Source organism: Cebidichthys violaceus, unplaced genomic scaffold (assembly GCF_023349555.1).
Source record: "Cebidichthys violaceus isolate CVI_PGR_0920_01 unplaced genomic scaffold, fCebVio1.0.p SCAF_25, whole genome shotgun sequence".
In the NCBI taxonomy this organism is placed as follows: domain Eukaryota; kingdom Metazoa; phylum Chordata; class Actinopteri; order Perciformes; family Stichaeidae; genus Cebidichthys; species Cebidichthys violaceus.
The window spans coordinates 5,880,452-5,896,920 of record NW_027176428.1 but is presented as its reverse complement, the minus strand read 5'-3'; the positions used below and the strand labels follow the sequence as shown (position 1 = coordinate 5,896,920).

The window sequence follows — 16,469 nt, the reverse complement described above, 5'->3', positions numbered from 1 at the left end:
TGTCCAACAAAGAGGAAAGTTCAGATAGAGGATACTTTGCTCGTGACAGTTTAGAGGTCAGTGCAGAAGAGAGGGAGATAGACGTAAGTATGTGTGTGTGGTAGAGAGAGAGAGAGAGAGAGAGAGAGAGAGAGAGAGAGAGAGAGAGAGAGAGAGAGAGAGAGAGAGAGAGAGAGAGGAAGGGCTGCAGTGCCTCGCTGACAAGAGGGATGTGTTGAGGAGAGTTCAGATAAGGGATCCTCTGCTCATGACAGTTTAGAGGTCATTGCTGAAAGAGAGAAGGAAAGGAAACACACAGGGGAAAGGAAGAGAGAAACTCCTTTCCTGTCCTGCTTTCCTTCATTTACTCCACCCCCCCTCCCTCTGGATTACAGAATGTGCCTCTACTTCTATATTCAACCATGCTTAAAGGAAATAGTCAACATTTTGGGAAATGTTTTTCTTCAATACCTTACAGAGCGTTAGATGAGGAGATTGATTCACGTTTGTAGAGGGAATATGAAGCTGTCCCCATCAGCTGGCTAAGTCAGCCGAGCACAAAGACTGGAAACAGTGGGAAAGAGCTAGCCTAGCTTCATCCAATCCAACTACAAAACCTCCTTAAAATAGTGCCATCAAGAAGAACTGGTACAGGTTTATTTGTTCTACCTTTGGATAGACACGGGCAAGCTGTTTCCAGTCTCAGTGTTAAGCTGCCAGAAGCTTCATATTTACAATACAGACAAGGGAGCATATTTCCCCAAGACACCCTAGAGATTTTTTGTAAACAAACAACAAAGTCAGTGCTACTCACTTAACATTACATTACATTACAGTCATTTAGCAGACGCTTTTATCCAAAGCGACTTACAATAAGTGCATTCAACATTGGTAATCAAAAGAACTACTAGTCACCAGAAGTCATAAGTACATTTCCTTTTCCAAACAAGCATCTAAGAGCATGAAGCAGACCATAACTCAGAGCCAAAGTACAGAAACAAGAAAAACAGTTAGTGTTATAAGTAATACGAATACAATAAGTGCAACAAGCTAGTATGAAAACAATAAGCGCTAAGTGGAAGGCTCAGGGTAGCACTTCCTGAAGAGGTGGGTTTTCAGCCTGCGCCGAAAGATGGGCAGCGACTCCGCTGTCCTGACGTCAGTGGGAAGTTCATTCCACCACTGTGGGGCCAGGACAGAAAACAGCCGTGACCGGGTCGATCGGCCGCCAGGACCTCTGAGCGACGGGGCAACCAATCGCCCCGAGGCAGCAGAGCGAAGTGGTCGGGCGGGGGTGTAAGGCTTGACCATGGCCTGGAGATAGGAAGGAGCTGTTCCTTTCACTGCCCTGTAGGCTAGCACCAGAGTCTTAAACTGGATGCGAGCTCTTACAGGTAGCCAGTGTAGAGAACGGAGAAAGGAAGTTGTGTGGGAGAACTTGGGGCGATTGAACACCAGGCGAGCTGCGGCTTTCTGGACAAGCTCCAGAGGTCTGATGGCCGACGCCGGGGCTCCGGCGAGTAGAAAGTTGCAGTAGTCCAGGCGGGAGATGACAAGAGCCTGGATGAGAACCTGCACCGTCTCGTCAGTCAGGAAGGGACGAATCCTCCTGATGTTGTAGAGCAGGAATCTGCAGGAGCGTGTAACGGATGAAATGTTAGCCGAGAATGACAGTTGGTCATCCAGGGTCACACCCAGGTTCCTCGCAGTCCGAGCTGGCGTCACCATGGTATCATCAATGGTGATGGACAGGTCCCGGTGCGGGCAACCCTTCCCCGGGAGGAACAGTAGCTCAGTTTTGTCTAGGTTGAGCTTGAGGTGGTGTGTCGTCATCCACTTCGAGATGTCAGCCAAACACGCAGCAATGCGCGTCTCCACTTGGGTGTCACCGGGGGGAAATACTTAAACACGTTGTGTTTATTTTTTGTATGGTGTGAACACACGATGCAAAGAAAAATTGAATCAACTTTTAAAAAACAGTGCTCCATAGCACTACTGGTGGTCAAAAGCTCCACATGGTGCCTTTAAACGTCCTCCGTTGTCTTTTTCCAAACAGAAATCAGTGTAGGTTGTTACTTACAGAGTATCCTGGCCCTGGTCTTTCTCCTGATAATTAATCAAGGAGACAGGAAAAGTAACGAACTGCAAGGAAAATGGGAGGAACGCTCAGAGATTTTTTTCCCTGTTCCACACCTACAGTAAGATACACCACTGTCAGCAAGTTCACCTCGGCTCCAGATTATTCCCACACTGATAAGACCTACTGTCTCTGTCTCCCACATATGTATAAATATATATATATATATATATAAATATATATATATATATACTGTATATATAGTACTGTATTTACATACAAGGAAATCAACATTTCAGCATTTTGGACTAAATACTGCCTGACTCAAAAATTACATAAATAAAGAAAATATTGTGGCTAGCACAGTGTGTATTTTTGCTGACATCTTTGTGAAAACGTGTTGTTGTCTTGTTTCACACCTGAAATAAACCCCCAGGGTTTGGACTTCATATTACTACAAAACAAAACCACGACAAAATCAAAAACAGCAGGGCATTTCTGTGGTGCATTTTTTTTTATTTGCATAAGGAAGGATGTAAACAGGAGCAACAAATAATTCTCAGGGCAGACGACATGGCTGACATCTTAGTGAAACACTGTCCATCCACTTTGACTATGTTTGAGCACCAAGCATCATCAACGTAAACACAGAGTGCACCTCCTCTGTTTTACAGTAGAGGTACAAGGTGCTGGACTAAATGTGATGCACAAGTGATTCAGACCTTTTCTTGTATCTTGTATGCATGCCAGGTGTGCGGATGTGTCTTTTAAATGCTGTGCTATGCATATGTGAGTGCTAATGAGCGGGGTAAGAAGCACAAGTGACCCAGAAGGGCCCTGAAGGTTAAGCAGCCGTGCTGACACAGACATGATCTCAGAGAATTGTGAGGAGAAATAATGAAGGAGGGAGTGGGGGGGAGTCTGCAAAAACAACCATGGCAGTCGTTTGAATGCCTGAGACGAAACTCTAGGCTGGACTCCATGTTGGGACTTGCAGGGGTTTCCCTTTTTGCTCAGCTGTGGAAAGTACACGATTACAAATCAAATGGGGAAGTTGCTTTAACCAAAGAGAGCGAGGCAGATTCCCCTCTGCTGGATTTTTAGGAGAAGTTGTGTTCAGGTTCACTTCTGGGAATGCCACAACAGGTTTCTCAAGAAGAGTCACTGGATTCAGCAGATGCAGGGACACATCCAACTCCAATGTCTATCACTCAAAATTTGGCTGGAAACTACCTTTCACTTTCTGTATTTGCTTTGATTCTGTACTGAAGCACTGAAAGGGAAAAAGAGCCTTCATGTACTCTGCCCCCTTTGACTGGAAAGTGCTTCAGTCACGTATAAAACTTCAAGAACCTGTCTCAACGGACTCTTTTAAAAGTACTTGTGATCCAAAGACAAGCTAATCTAGCTGTCAGTGTTGATAGACTATTTTATTTTGTCTGGTAAACTACAGAACTATGATTCTTTGATTGTTTCATCAGGTTTATCAAAGCTCTAAATCATATGTTTTGTCACTTCTATGTCCTGCTGCTGTCTTTGCGAGGACGCTCCAGATAAAGATGCTTGATCTCAGCGATGCATTTCCTGGTTAAATAGAGCCACTACACAATTTAAGGACTGTGATGACAGTGAATACACGTGAACGTGCATGCACGCCTGCATGTGGGGACCGGACACCAGGAGATGACTGTAATGAAGTTGAGCCATAAACATTCATCAGCATCCGTTCATCCTGCTCAGAGCCATGGAGTCTAGAGTCTGTGTGTGTGTGTGTGTGTGTGTGTGTGTGTGTGTGTGTGTGTGTGTGTTGTTTCAACAACGGGAAGGGCCGTGGTGTTATGTATCGCCACGGAAGACTGGAAGGAGATGCGTGCACGGACTCCCTCTTTGTCTCTCATGCCATCATTCCAGTCTGGCATGCTTTTAAAACGACCCGGCCTCCAGACATGAGCTGGACGATGATGGAGATTGATGGGAGATGAGAAAGAGTGAGTGCTATAGGAAACTCCATCAGCACAGTGGAAAGAGCTTAGATGCACAGTATGTAAAGGTCTATACATGTGGCGGCTGTGTTAACTTCCACTGCAGCAATTGGGTCGATAACTGCTCAGGGGGAGTCGGGAAAGGAGGAGCTTCGATTGCAGCGTATTAAATGACGATCCTGTTCTTGGTGGTGGAGGCTGCCGAGTGAAAAATCTCCATAGTCATGCTTCTCTTTTCTGTCTCCTAAAATCGCTGTTGTTTGTCCACTTTTGTCATTATATACAGGGGATGTGGGGGGTTGTTTTGTTCTGGGAGACGGTGGGTGTGGGACAGACAGTGGGGGGGTAGAGACACAGATTAGCAGTGTTTCTCGGGTCATGGAGGATGTCTGTGCGGCACCAGATAGAGACACTGGGAGGGACATATTGTGTTTGCTCCTTGTCTGCGTCAGGAGCGAGGGGATTAATAGGGGTGAGTTCGCTATAACATGTAAGCGAGGATATCAACACGGTCACTAATGAACCTTAAGGGAGCTCTACAGGTCTTATGAAGGAATTAAGAGCAGCTTTGGGGGGCTTTAGACAGTCTGATCCCATCACAGCTCATTTGGAGCAGTTATCCATGTTCTCCCACTGCGCTGCTCACACACTACACACCATGCTAATCATTCTACTGCTCATCGTCAGAGATCAAAACGATCCTGCTTCTGTCCTCTCATGTTGTCTCTCAAACACACTCGACTTCAGTGAGCTTCCAGGATGCAAAGTCCATATGCTGACCCACCAGACATGAGCAAACAAATCTCTCCTAACCTAAATAAAATCTGCCCCAGTTCCCCTCGACATCTGTGTCTATATGTGCACAAACAATAATTTCATATTTGATACTGAAGTTCTTTATCTCCGTCAACGCAGCATCTCATACCTTCCCCTCCCTCAATTCGTCCATCTGTCGAGCTACAGATGCTCCCCGAATTCACCAAACAAACACAAGAAGAACCAGACTGTTTTAAAGGCTTATTCTGTCCAGTGAGCTGCAGATGGAGGCAGCCGAATGTTTAGAAAATTGTTTTATTTCTTTATATTCTTTATGAGAATATTTCTGTGGCTCAAGACAATATCGTTGCGGAGTTTGTGTGTTGGTGATTTTATGTTGTAATCCAAGTTAAATGCTCCTCTGATGGAGCTTGTCAGCATCGATTAGATAGTTAGGAATGTACGACAAAAACAAGTTGGTTTGTTTTGGCAAAAAACATTACAGAGCTATGAAAATAGTGAATACATTGATTTGACAAACCGTCTTTACTCAAAGGCCATTTAGCGGATTTCTTCCAGAGCTTTCAGGCACATCTCATGGTCTTCATCAGCAGATGGAATTTGCTCAGTTGTAATAGAGATAATTCATCAGCTGATGAAGACCACACTATGTGGCTGAAAGCTCCAACAGAAATCAAATAACTAGTTAAGAATTTCTTTTTGACAAAGTACTATTTCTAAGTTTAAGAATGGACCTTTAAGCTCAATCACATTGATGTTCAGTGCAGTGAAATGTTGTCCACTGACATTAAAGGTTGTTCAAAGAAGCAGAGGTCAAAATGTCCGGACTCAAGAATGAGTCCAGTTGATACCGAAACTGATTGACCCGATACTGACTCAAATGGCTGGACCTGGTGTAGGATACCATTATTTTAATAAATAGTAAGTCAGTATATTTATATCTATGTATTTATTTGTTATATTTTGTTTTATAAAGAGAGGAAAGCAATCTATAAGTCAAGCCTGAATTTGCCTTCCACATAAAACAATGATCCCAATCTCATCCAAACAGTGAGGCACACAGCCTAAATAAACACTGGTATCAGATCGGTATTCGGTATTGAACGATACCCAAAGAAAAAAGCTGATCTGGATCCTACATTTCCCATAATTCAATTTGATAAAATCATTAAGTTTGACCTTCCATGTTTGATAATTGTCCAAATCTTTCACACAGTCCAAGTTTTACACAGACTTTCTGTTCAACATTTTTACTCTCCTAGCCGACATAATGACATCATCAGGGTTATTATCAGACTTCAGAAGGTGGAGTGCCCCTTTAATTTGTTATTTCTAAAATGATAACACGATATGATCATGTCTTCCCAATACAAGTCCCCAACACTTTTTATACAGTAATCCTGAAAAATTGTCAGTTGGCAAAAACGTTCAAAAGTATCCTCAAAAACAAAGACGTGTAAATAACAACAGTTTAACTATGTCCCTAAACACATCCAACTGTAACCCTCCTAAAACACCGTACAGTTAAAGTTTAGAGAATTAGCAGTTGAAGAGAATTTGAGAATTCCCCGATTTGCATCATTTCCCAAGATTCTGACTTAAACGGACGCTAATATTAGACACAATCAAAGAGGAACTGAGGAATGTGGTTTGGGTCGGTGAAAGATTAACTAGGTCTCCTTAAGGGGAACACCATCTAAAAATACTCTTCATCTGTCTGCTGTAGCTCACACTGTTGATGCCGCTTTCTGAAGCTTTTGAGGCTGCAGCATGACATCACTCAGGTGGAGTGGTGAGCTCTTGATGAGCAGCTCCCTGAGTCATGTTTGGTCAGGGCATTATCAGGCTTACAGAGAGGGGCGCGCGCACACACACCCACACCCACACCCACACCCACACACACACACACACACACACACAAGCTGAGACAACATCTTTTTTTTAATTCAGCTGTCAGTATGTCGCTGTGAATGAATCAATAAGTCTGCAGCACCCAGCCATTTTGCTCTCTGCCACTTTTTACCCCAGCCACAACTTGGGCTAATGTTACATTATGTATTCATCACTCCCTAAAAAAAAGCTGCATTAGCCTGTATTTTGGGGAAAACATGGGACAAATCAATACCTTGCAACCTCCAGCTGGCTCCACCTTATCTCAAATTCCTGCTACAAATATGAAAGTCAATATGTTAATCCAATTACGTAGAATCTTCGCAACAGAAATGGTTTCTGTGTTTGTGTGTCTGGAGCGAAAATGAACGATCCAACTGCTTTCATCTGCTTTGATCAGACCTGTTTACCGGACGATTCAGCTGTTTACAGCCAGTCTGTCTGCAGCCTGTGTCCTCACTGTTAGCACACAGTCTTACACACACATGGACATTATGTGCCCTCACACAAAAGCGTGTGGAGGGGGATAGATCAGCCGATAGAGAGGGTGGGTATAGACAAAGAGTAACAGGGCTTGAGGGCATTGTAGTTCACAGATAGACAGACTGATGCACACAATACCCAAATATTTTGGCCCACAGCTGGTGTTTGAGGCCAACCCGGCTCAACTTGTCTACTCATCATCTTTGCCTTTTTCCCCAAAATACAGACCCCTATCACCACCAAACTGATTTGGATTCCATGCATGGATCCCAATTCCCAGTTTTTTGTTACCGCTCATTCACACGCCACTCCATACCTGAGGTGGTGAGCAGAGAACCGTTAGAGGAGGATCGTCGGAGGATCCGCAGGCTGTCACTCCAGGAGCGAGACTTGGGCAGCCTCTTCAGCAGCCTCCCCAGGCGCCGTGACACCTGTCCGAAGCAGGCGCTGCCGGCCTCCCCTTCCGAATCACCCCTGACCTCATCCAGACGCAGTGACACCTGGCCGAGTAACGCTCTGCCCGCCCCGACGCCTTCAACTCCCCCCGACCCCGACTCTCCTTCCACGTCCTCCTGCCCCGGGACGAGCAGTGCTATCTGTGCCATGGATGGAGCATGGTGGCACCAGCCGGCAGGCACCGTCCTGTGCGCGTAGCTCTCGCTGGTCCTCCTGTCCTGCCCCCCGCTGGCCCTGTCCCGCTGAGGACTGCCCCAGCGCCAGCCCCCCCAGTTCCCCCCTCTGCCATCCCAGCGCAGCCACTCTGCCACCGGTGCCACGCTCCGAATAAACAGCCCCCTCTCCACTCGCTCTGCCACCCCTCCACCTGTACTCCTCACACACTCCCTAATGCTCTCACCTCTCTGCTTGCCTCACACTTATCTCCTCACCTGCTCGGTCTCCCTCACACCTCAGCGTGCGGACATGAGCCCTGAATCTCTGCCGTCCTACTTGGTCCTCTCTAACGTGTCTCTGTTATCAATGCTCCCTCGTCCTCTCTCCCCCTGTTTCTCTCTCCCTCTCTCTCTGTCTCTGCTGCAGCACCCACACACTCTGCAGTAGCAAACAGCCAGCTTAAAGAGACAGAGACCCCCTCACAGTCGTGGCTTCTCTATTCCCCTTCTCTCCTCTCTTTCATGCAACAGGAGCCTTTTCTTCTTTCCGTTTCCTCAGCAGTTGACTGTACACAGTTCATTTTGTAGTAGAGAAGAGGATGGGATCTCCATAAAATAGAGCAGAAACGTCACAGACCACTGCAGAGGTAGTTACAGACACTACCTCCTCTCTTCTCCCCCTTCTCTGTCTCCTTAGTGTGAAACCCTATGGCAGTGGTTGAGGGGAGGTGAGTCAGCCTTCCTGTTCAATCCCACAACAGAAACATATCTCGCCAGCGAGAGGGACATACATCACCTCAAGTGAGTGTGTATGGACGCTTGTATGTGTGGATTGATGTGATGCGTAGTCCGTCGGTTATTAATACGCACTGTGAAAGAAAAGAAAAAAGAGAGAAAGAGTTCTTCTGACCTACTTCTAAGATTGAAGAGTTTGGAAGAACAGGATGTGCTCCCCAGTCTCACTCTCAAGCACATGACATAATCACGAGCAATGGCAGAAGAAGGTTATGCTCTGATGTCACCATTTTTTTCACTGCGGAACAGAGAACAACGTTAGGTGTCTTTATAAAAATCTCCAAATTGCTCTCATCAAACAGGTGCTTAAGAACGTCTTTGTCCTGTCCTTCCTGTCCTAACCACCTCTTCCTCTGCAGTCCTCCTATCACTATTCACCAAGGGCGACCTAAATATAGCCTGGTTGAAAATCCCCACTGCACTGCCACACATACGGCAGAGCAGCGATGGTGCACGGTGAGGAGAGCACAAAACACCACGCAGGTCTTTCTACGAAAACAAAACCCTTATCTGCGTGCCCCATCTTGTATTCCTTTTTCTATCAAGGTGAAATATCGACTGGGAGAAGACTCTTTCTCTGTAGTTGACACTGAAGAAAGAGGCAGCGTAATAGAAGTGTGATGCAGTAGTTTGATGAACATGCGCTCAATAGCTTTCTTCAACATTCAATGCAGCCTTGTATCCAAATTCTGTTTTGTTTTCAACTTAAGACATCTGAGGTCTGAAGGAATGTTTCGGCTGACGTCTAGTTAAAACTATATTCATCGCACGTCTGGCAGGGCGGCAGCAGTGGCATGCCGGCACAAGAACGTTATGAGCCATTTAACACAACCTTCTTCCTATGTTTTCTTCTTCAACTGTGAATGGAGCTTTGAGAAGGCCGATGTGAAATGACTGCAAGGCTTCCTAAGACAAGGTTGGTATTGTGTAGGCCAAGGTAGGAGGTAAAATAAGGAGGAGATGGGGTCTGAAGAGAGAAGAGTGCCATGGGGCTTAAAGAATACACAGAGAGGGTTATGAAGGTCTTTGGCAAATGTGTGTGTGTCTGTGTGTGTCCGTGTGTGTGTGTGTGTGTGTGTGTGTGTGTGTGTGTGTGTGCATGCGGGGCTTCCTGGCAGCCAAGTGTCAAAGTGAGTATCCCATCCCTGTCTCTACAGTGACCAGCAAACGACCCCACGTCTGCTCACTGTAACAACAAGGACTTCCACTCTGCTTGCAAATATTTCAAGCACAAATAGTTCCCAAATGCTTTTTCGAGTTGTGCAATTGTGTTCGGAGGAGCTCTGATCTCCGGGGTATTCACCTCTTTGTACAGTGCTCTGAGATATACAGGATAACGAGCAGAACCAATAACAAACCAAAGTACACAGAGGGAGTGAAAGGGGTACAAATCCATGCAAACATGGCCTCTCTGAACAATCTCTGGAGTATCCCGTTATTATTGTCTTTCATGCTTGATAATTAGTTGATCGGTTGAATAGTAGAACGACAGAAAATCAACTGACAAATATTTTGCAATTAATCGTTCATCAAGCAAAATGCCAAAGACTCCTGATTCAAGGTACTCAAACGTGAGGATTTGTTGGTTTCTCCTATTTCATATCACTGCAAATGCACATTTTTGGTCAGACAGATTAAACAAGAGGAGGATTCCAAATTGGGCAACACAAAATTTGTTTTACACATTTTTCACAAATGTTTGTCATCTTATAGCTTCAAAATGAATCTATCAATCGCAAAGAAACACTGATTATTCAATTACCCTTTAAGGTTTATAGGTTAAGAACATTTTTAAGTGTTTAATGTATTCATCATAAAACCCCACTGGAATGGTTTGTAAAAGCTTTTTAACAGGTAATAATCATTATAAATATAGCAGTGTTATATTGTGTTGTCAAGTTAATAAGCAAGTTATGAATGCTTCATGGAGTTATAATTGTTGACAAACGCATTGTAAACTCCTTAAAATGTCCTTATGTTACTATATTACAACAACTATATTAGTGTGTTTGAAACCATTAACCATTGTTTGTATTCTGCTTATGAATGCTAAATAGGGATTGAAAATGAAGTGTTACCTGCAACTAGTATGTATGCATACACAGTAAGAGGCGCATGTCTTATTGCTGGACAAGGTTGGAGACAGGAGAGGACCAAACCCAGTGTGTCGAAGCACCGGTACCACAAAAGCATAGTGCCCCGAAAGCTTTAACCCTCCTGTTGTGTTCGGGTCAAATCTGACCGATTTACTTTAATCAATCATAAATATTGTGTTTTACATCTGATTGCCTCAAGACCTTATGATATCCTCCACACTAGACATTTGAACATATACGATTGCTGATGACCACTTTCATTGAATTTTTTTGTGGTTTAGTCAACTTTGTAACACCCATGGTGTTCCCGGTCAAAAGTGACCGCCATAGGAAATGAATGGGAAACACTAGATTATGTCCATTCATCAGATGGAAAACAGCCCCATACACATCAACAACCCCCCTTCCCACACACACACACACACACACACACACACACACACACACACACACACACTTGTGTGAACACCTGTTCACAGCCCCATATATAAAGTTGTACACATTTCAAACTTCAAACAAAAAAATCAGGTGTTTGTTATGAGAACCCATCTCTATCCCGTGCTTATGTGCCCACCCCCCCACATGAACCACACCTTCCAGACTAAACAAAGTTTCATATCTTCTCACTTTCCCCATATATACAACTTTATTTGTGCCTTGCTCTCATTTTACTCTGTGAGCACAATGAGTAGGCGACTGATGAGGAGATTTTCTGTCAGAGAGACTCTGGACCTAATTTTTGAACACGTGGAGAGCATTGGACCAGGTAGACCTCCAAGCCTACACGGGTCTGTTGATTCTAGCAGGAGTATATCGGTCAAACAATGAGGCTACAAAAAGTCTGTGGGATGCGGAGTCCGGGAGGCCTATATTCTGGTCAACAATGTCTTTACAACAGTTTCATTTAATTTAGCGATACAATTTCAGTGTCTATTCTTTGGATATTCACATCAGTTATTCATGTAAACCACTAGTCTGAGACATTGTTTACAGCTTAAAAAGGTGTTAAATAAAATGTGGTGATGATTTTTTGTGTTAATATAAGAGCAGTTAAAACAGACCCAAACACTAAAGTAAGGGGGGAGAAATGAACACGACAGGAGGGTTAATTAAAGACTAATCTGACGTCTGACTCCGTCTGCCAGCCTGTAATCCCAACCTCTCCATCCCTGAGACGTAATCCCAGGCAGGAGACACCACGAGCCGGGATTAAGGAGACTGCCAGTCCCCTCCCTTCCTTGCTCCCTCCCTTGCTCCCTCCCTTGCTCCCTCCCTTGCTCCCTGCCTGCCCTGACCAACGTCACAACATGGAGAGATGACAATTCAAATCACAAGAACACTGATAAACAACAGCCACTAACAGGATACAACCCGAATCTACTGTACAGATTTATATAACTGTTACTCATTGGACTTTTCTTTACAGCTTTATTTAAAAAAAAAAATATATATATATATATATATATATATATATATATATATATATAACTATCTATCATTATTTCTGTGTATTATGGTGATTTCCTTGTTCAAAACAAAAGTGTTAGACATTTGGATACCAATAGAAGAACGTTAGAGAGGAGTGTAAGTGGAGTGAGTTCCCTTAATGGAGCAGATTAGTGTCAGTAAAGCAGACATATAGAACTCATAGATGTCTAGACTGTCACTTATCAGGCATGTTGGTCATATGTGTGTAGTGTATTTATGCATATATAGTGGGGGGTGTTGCTGTATGGAATGCGTACTGCAAATCAAACTCCATCTAGCTTTCATCAGAAGCAATAAGGATTTATTTATTTTAAAGCATGAACACAGACGAAAGCCAGCTGTAGGAGGATCATGCAACAACAAAGAGAGACTGGGAGCTCTGGCTGGATTGACAGATTCCTCAGTAGGGCAAGGCCCCATCACAACAGTCCCAACCGACTGTCTCAAGGGAGAAAGTGCTGTTTCTATGAGCTTTGTATGTAACATAGCCAAAGCAGACACAAGGGAGGCTGATAAATTAAAGACAGACAGAGGGAGCGAGGCACACGACGAGACAAAGAGACAGAATGATGGCTGTTTATGGCTACAAGGCCTCCGTCTCTCACTCCCTGTCATTTGCTGGGTGTAGTTGAAAGAGGAGCATGCGTGCGTGTGTGTGTGTGTGTGTGTGTGTGTGTGTGTGTGTGCCGTTTCTATTTTGGCAGCTTTTGGTTGCGTCTCTCCCCACAAAAATACCCTGATATGTCGAAAACTTGTGTCGCTTGTCATAAATGTCCTGGTGACTCCCCCCCATGACTGCATACCGCACTCACCTCTGATGTTTTCCAAGAAAAGGGAGCTGAACAGGCAGTTTGATCTAGAGGGCAGCTGCTGGCCGCAGAACACTACAGAGCTAATTAGCTTGATCCATAAAGAGACCAGCGGAGACAAAAAGTTCTTGAGTTGTAAAGAAACTCTGCGTGTGTGTGTTTCTCTGGGTGTGTGTATGTGTGAATAGCGCTCCAGTAATCTCTGCTCTCGCTCCACTGAGCTCTTGCTGATAGCACACTAAATCAGACAGCTCTGCAGTGCAGGACAAACTCTTGCTCTCCCCCCCCCCATCGCTCTTGTTCTAGCTCTCCGTCTCTCCTCATTCCTATCACCATGCCTCCCTCCACCTCTCCTCTGACTCTTTCCATTATTTTTGTCCTCCCTGATTCCAACTACTTCTCATTCTTTCCCTTTTCTTGTTTCCATGTCCCCTCGGCTCTGTTCCTCCGTTTCAGCCAGTCCGTCCCCTTTTCTTCCTTCCCTTCTCTCGACCCTCTCTTCAATTTCTGCATCTCACTCTGTTCTGCAGCCGCAGCCTCCCTGTGACAAAGTGCTGCTGACACAATGCCGAGTCAGCAGCACTCTCATACACACACACACACACACACACACACATACGCACACATACAATACAGTATGTGTACAGCAAAGCCGCCACACACAAACTCTTCAGGTTGAACTCCCACCAAAGGTGTGTGTATGTGTACGCACTTGTGTACTCTCAAGCCTGATTAAACACATATCTGCCAGGTCAAATTGGCTTGGCCCAAACTGTCTGCATCCCAGAGCTGTGCAGGTGGGAGTGATGTCATCGGATCCCGAGCAGCTCTCAGCAGTGCAGTGTTTACAGTCAGGTACTGTATGTGACTCCAGAGATATCAGGCAGAGTGAATGTAAAAAGTTTTTAAATGGCTGCTTCCAGTGTCACTATAACATCTGTATGCCTGATGGATCAAATGCTTTGTTCTCCCATCCTAGTCAAACTAAAACACAAGTTCATACACACTCACATTTTGTGAGTCTGGATTTCACCAGTGTAATGTTGTTAATTCTTCTATCTTTTCATTGCTCTTTGAGGCCAGACTGCAAAGCTGGAAGGACAAGATAATGGGCTTTCCACGGAAGGGATTTGGCTTTGTCTATGGAGCAAAAAAAATGCATGGAAATGTCCTTCCCTGTCAGTCACAAAGGCACATGCACACTTCTCTGTGTACATGTCTGTTTATGTGCACACAGCAACCAGTTTGGAAGAGTTTAGCAACCAGCTACAAAAATAGTGTACCAGAAACAAGATACAGACCAGTAAGTCAAGTTCTCCTTAATGCACCAACAAAGTCTATCTGTATCATCTAATAAGGGAGAATAACTACAACCAATATCACGAGTGAAGGAAGAGTTTAGCCAATTATTTAAGTGCATGTTTTGGATTCATAAAATATGAAACATTGCCAATGGGTAACTAATAACACCCATTTCCACAAAAAGACTCTACAGACAGATGAATACATGATTTGGATGAGTCTATACTTACTTTGACACTTGAGTGCTTGAGCAGTGATCTGACGGCTGCAGCCGTCACACCAGTCGCGCGTACACGGCTTGGACTCGAACCGGTGTCCTTCACCCCTCTCGGTCCTCACCCGAGGGTCCACCCCCCGGGGGAAGATGGACCAGACCTCCCTGCGGGGAGGCTCGGTGCGGGCCAGCCTGACCACTCCGGTCCTGCCCTGCGTAAGCCGTTCCAGAGACAGACTGCCGGTGTGCGCTCGTGCTGGCACGGAGGAGGAGGCGATGCTCTGATGTGGCGCGTCTCGGTGCCGGTGCGCTCCTTTGTGTCCATTCGTAAACGCTCCGCTTGGCATGACATTGATACTCGACCTCTTGAGCGAAGCCCCTCTCCGACTACCCGTGTTTGGGTTCGAGTCACAGTGAACGCTGCAGTCACCGTTGATGATGTGCCCTGTTCGGCTTTCTACACATCCGGCTGCGGTGCGCCTGTCGCAGTCCTCTCTGTCCCGGTCCAGGCTACGTGGCGCAGCGGGAGCTCGGCATCCTTCGCCGGGCATCATCCCTCCTCCTCTCGCTGTCGCTTCTCCAGCTGGTCCCGGAGACGAGGGATGAGTTCCCGCTTTCCCTTCAGTGGCGGACGAGCCGCATTCCCAGCCGCTCCCCGAGCTTCTACTGAACATCATCTTCTCCCAGGACGACTTCCTCGGCAGCGTGATTTTCTTTCTGCCTCCGGTCAGTTTGAAGAGCAGCGGTTCCGAGTCCAACGGGTGCGGACCCGGGTGCTGCCCCACTACACTCACGGACGCCATTGTCCCGTTCCCCTGTAATGCGTGTGTGTGTGTTCGGCAGTTTGGAGTGTGTACCAGCGCGTGTTTTTTTACTCCGTGCCCTGAATGTAAACTCAACTCACGCCCGCGGCAAAGCGTGTAGTAGTGACGCTCGGCATTTGACAGCTTTAAATGGCGTGAGCGCGCTCCATTTAAAGCGACAGGAGCGCGCACTAATCCCTGCTTCACACTGTGGGTTTGATTTGGCATTACTTGACGAATTATTAACCACTAAATCGCTGGATAACACAACACTTAACTTTCTGTTGACTCATTGTACGTTGTTAGCTGTTTTCAGTATTGCTTCCCGGCCTTTAGGCTACTCTGAATGTACTCCCAGTAATTATCTTCTGAAACCACTTATATTAGAGACAGACTACAGAGAGCAGACTGGCATAAACCACAATCCCAAACAAAGAATCTGTGGAGAGCTACCAGAGACTGTACTAAGAAGTATGACATGGGTAACATGATAATGATAATAATAATAATAATGAAGATTTAAAATGTCCATGACAATGTTTTCAATGTGGTATGGCAAACACATTAAAGAGCATTGTCTTTGACATATAGTCTTCCGACTATGGAAAGTCTTAAAATGTGTAAAATTGCTGTTTGCAGACAATTATCTATTACTTTTTTGTAGGCGCTAAAGACGACTTGGGCAGAAGTGTTGTCTCACTGTTAAAACTACACAATAGTGAACCAATTAAACAAAAAAAATAGGTATGAAACAGATCTGACGGCACACCACCACTTATAAGTGGGCCTACAGAATGTATTGAATATTGCTATGATGTAGAACAGTCTAGTGATAAAAGCACAATGTCACACTTGTTTGTGTAGGCTAACAGGAAAGTTATCAAATTTTCCACTTTGCCAAGAGCACGTCATATGAGCTACATAAAACCACAGAGGCAGCTGTGATCGTTCCCCTCACTAAACCCGAGAAAGCCCCCGAGGACACCCACACCACTCCTACTCAGAGTGAAGAACTTTCAATTTCATTCTCTGTACTTTGCAGTGTCACAACAGCTCACTTGTTTTCTGTTTTCTTCTGATACCTTTCATCTTGCTAAGTTGTACCTTCTCACAACAAATTCAATGTTAAAGTAATTTGAGTACAGACTGAATATGACAGTCTT

The 16,469-nt window shown here is 45.1% G+C and overlaps 1 protein-coding gene across 2 annotated transcripts in view; it reads right to left on the bottom strand.

Annotated features, from left to right (window-relative positions):
* Positions 1-15,375, bottom strand: part of rassf5 (Ras association domain family member 5) — a 29,508-nt gene extending 14,133 nt beyond the window's left edge. For both annotated transcript variants that reach the window (XM_068720258.1, XM_068720259.1), the window contains exon 1: positions 14,520-15,375. In XM_068720258.1, coding sequence (XP_068576359.1) covers positions 14,520-15,306 — 787 coding nt within the window. In that variant the 5' untranslated portion in view covers positions 15,307-15,375. The remainder of the gene's footprint in view (positions 1-14,519) is intronic.
* Between the last annotated feature and the right edge of the window lie 1,094 nt (positions 15,376-16,469).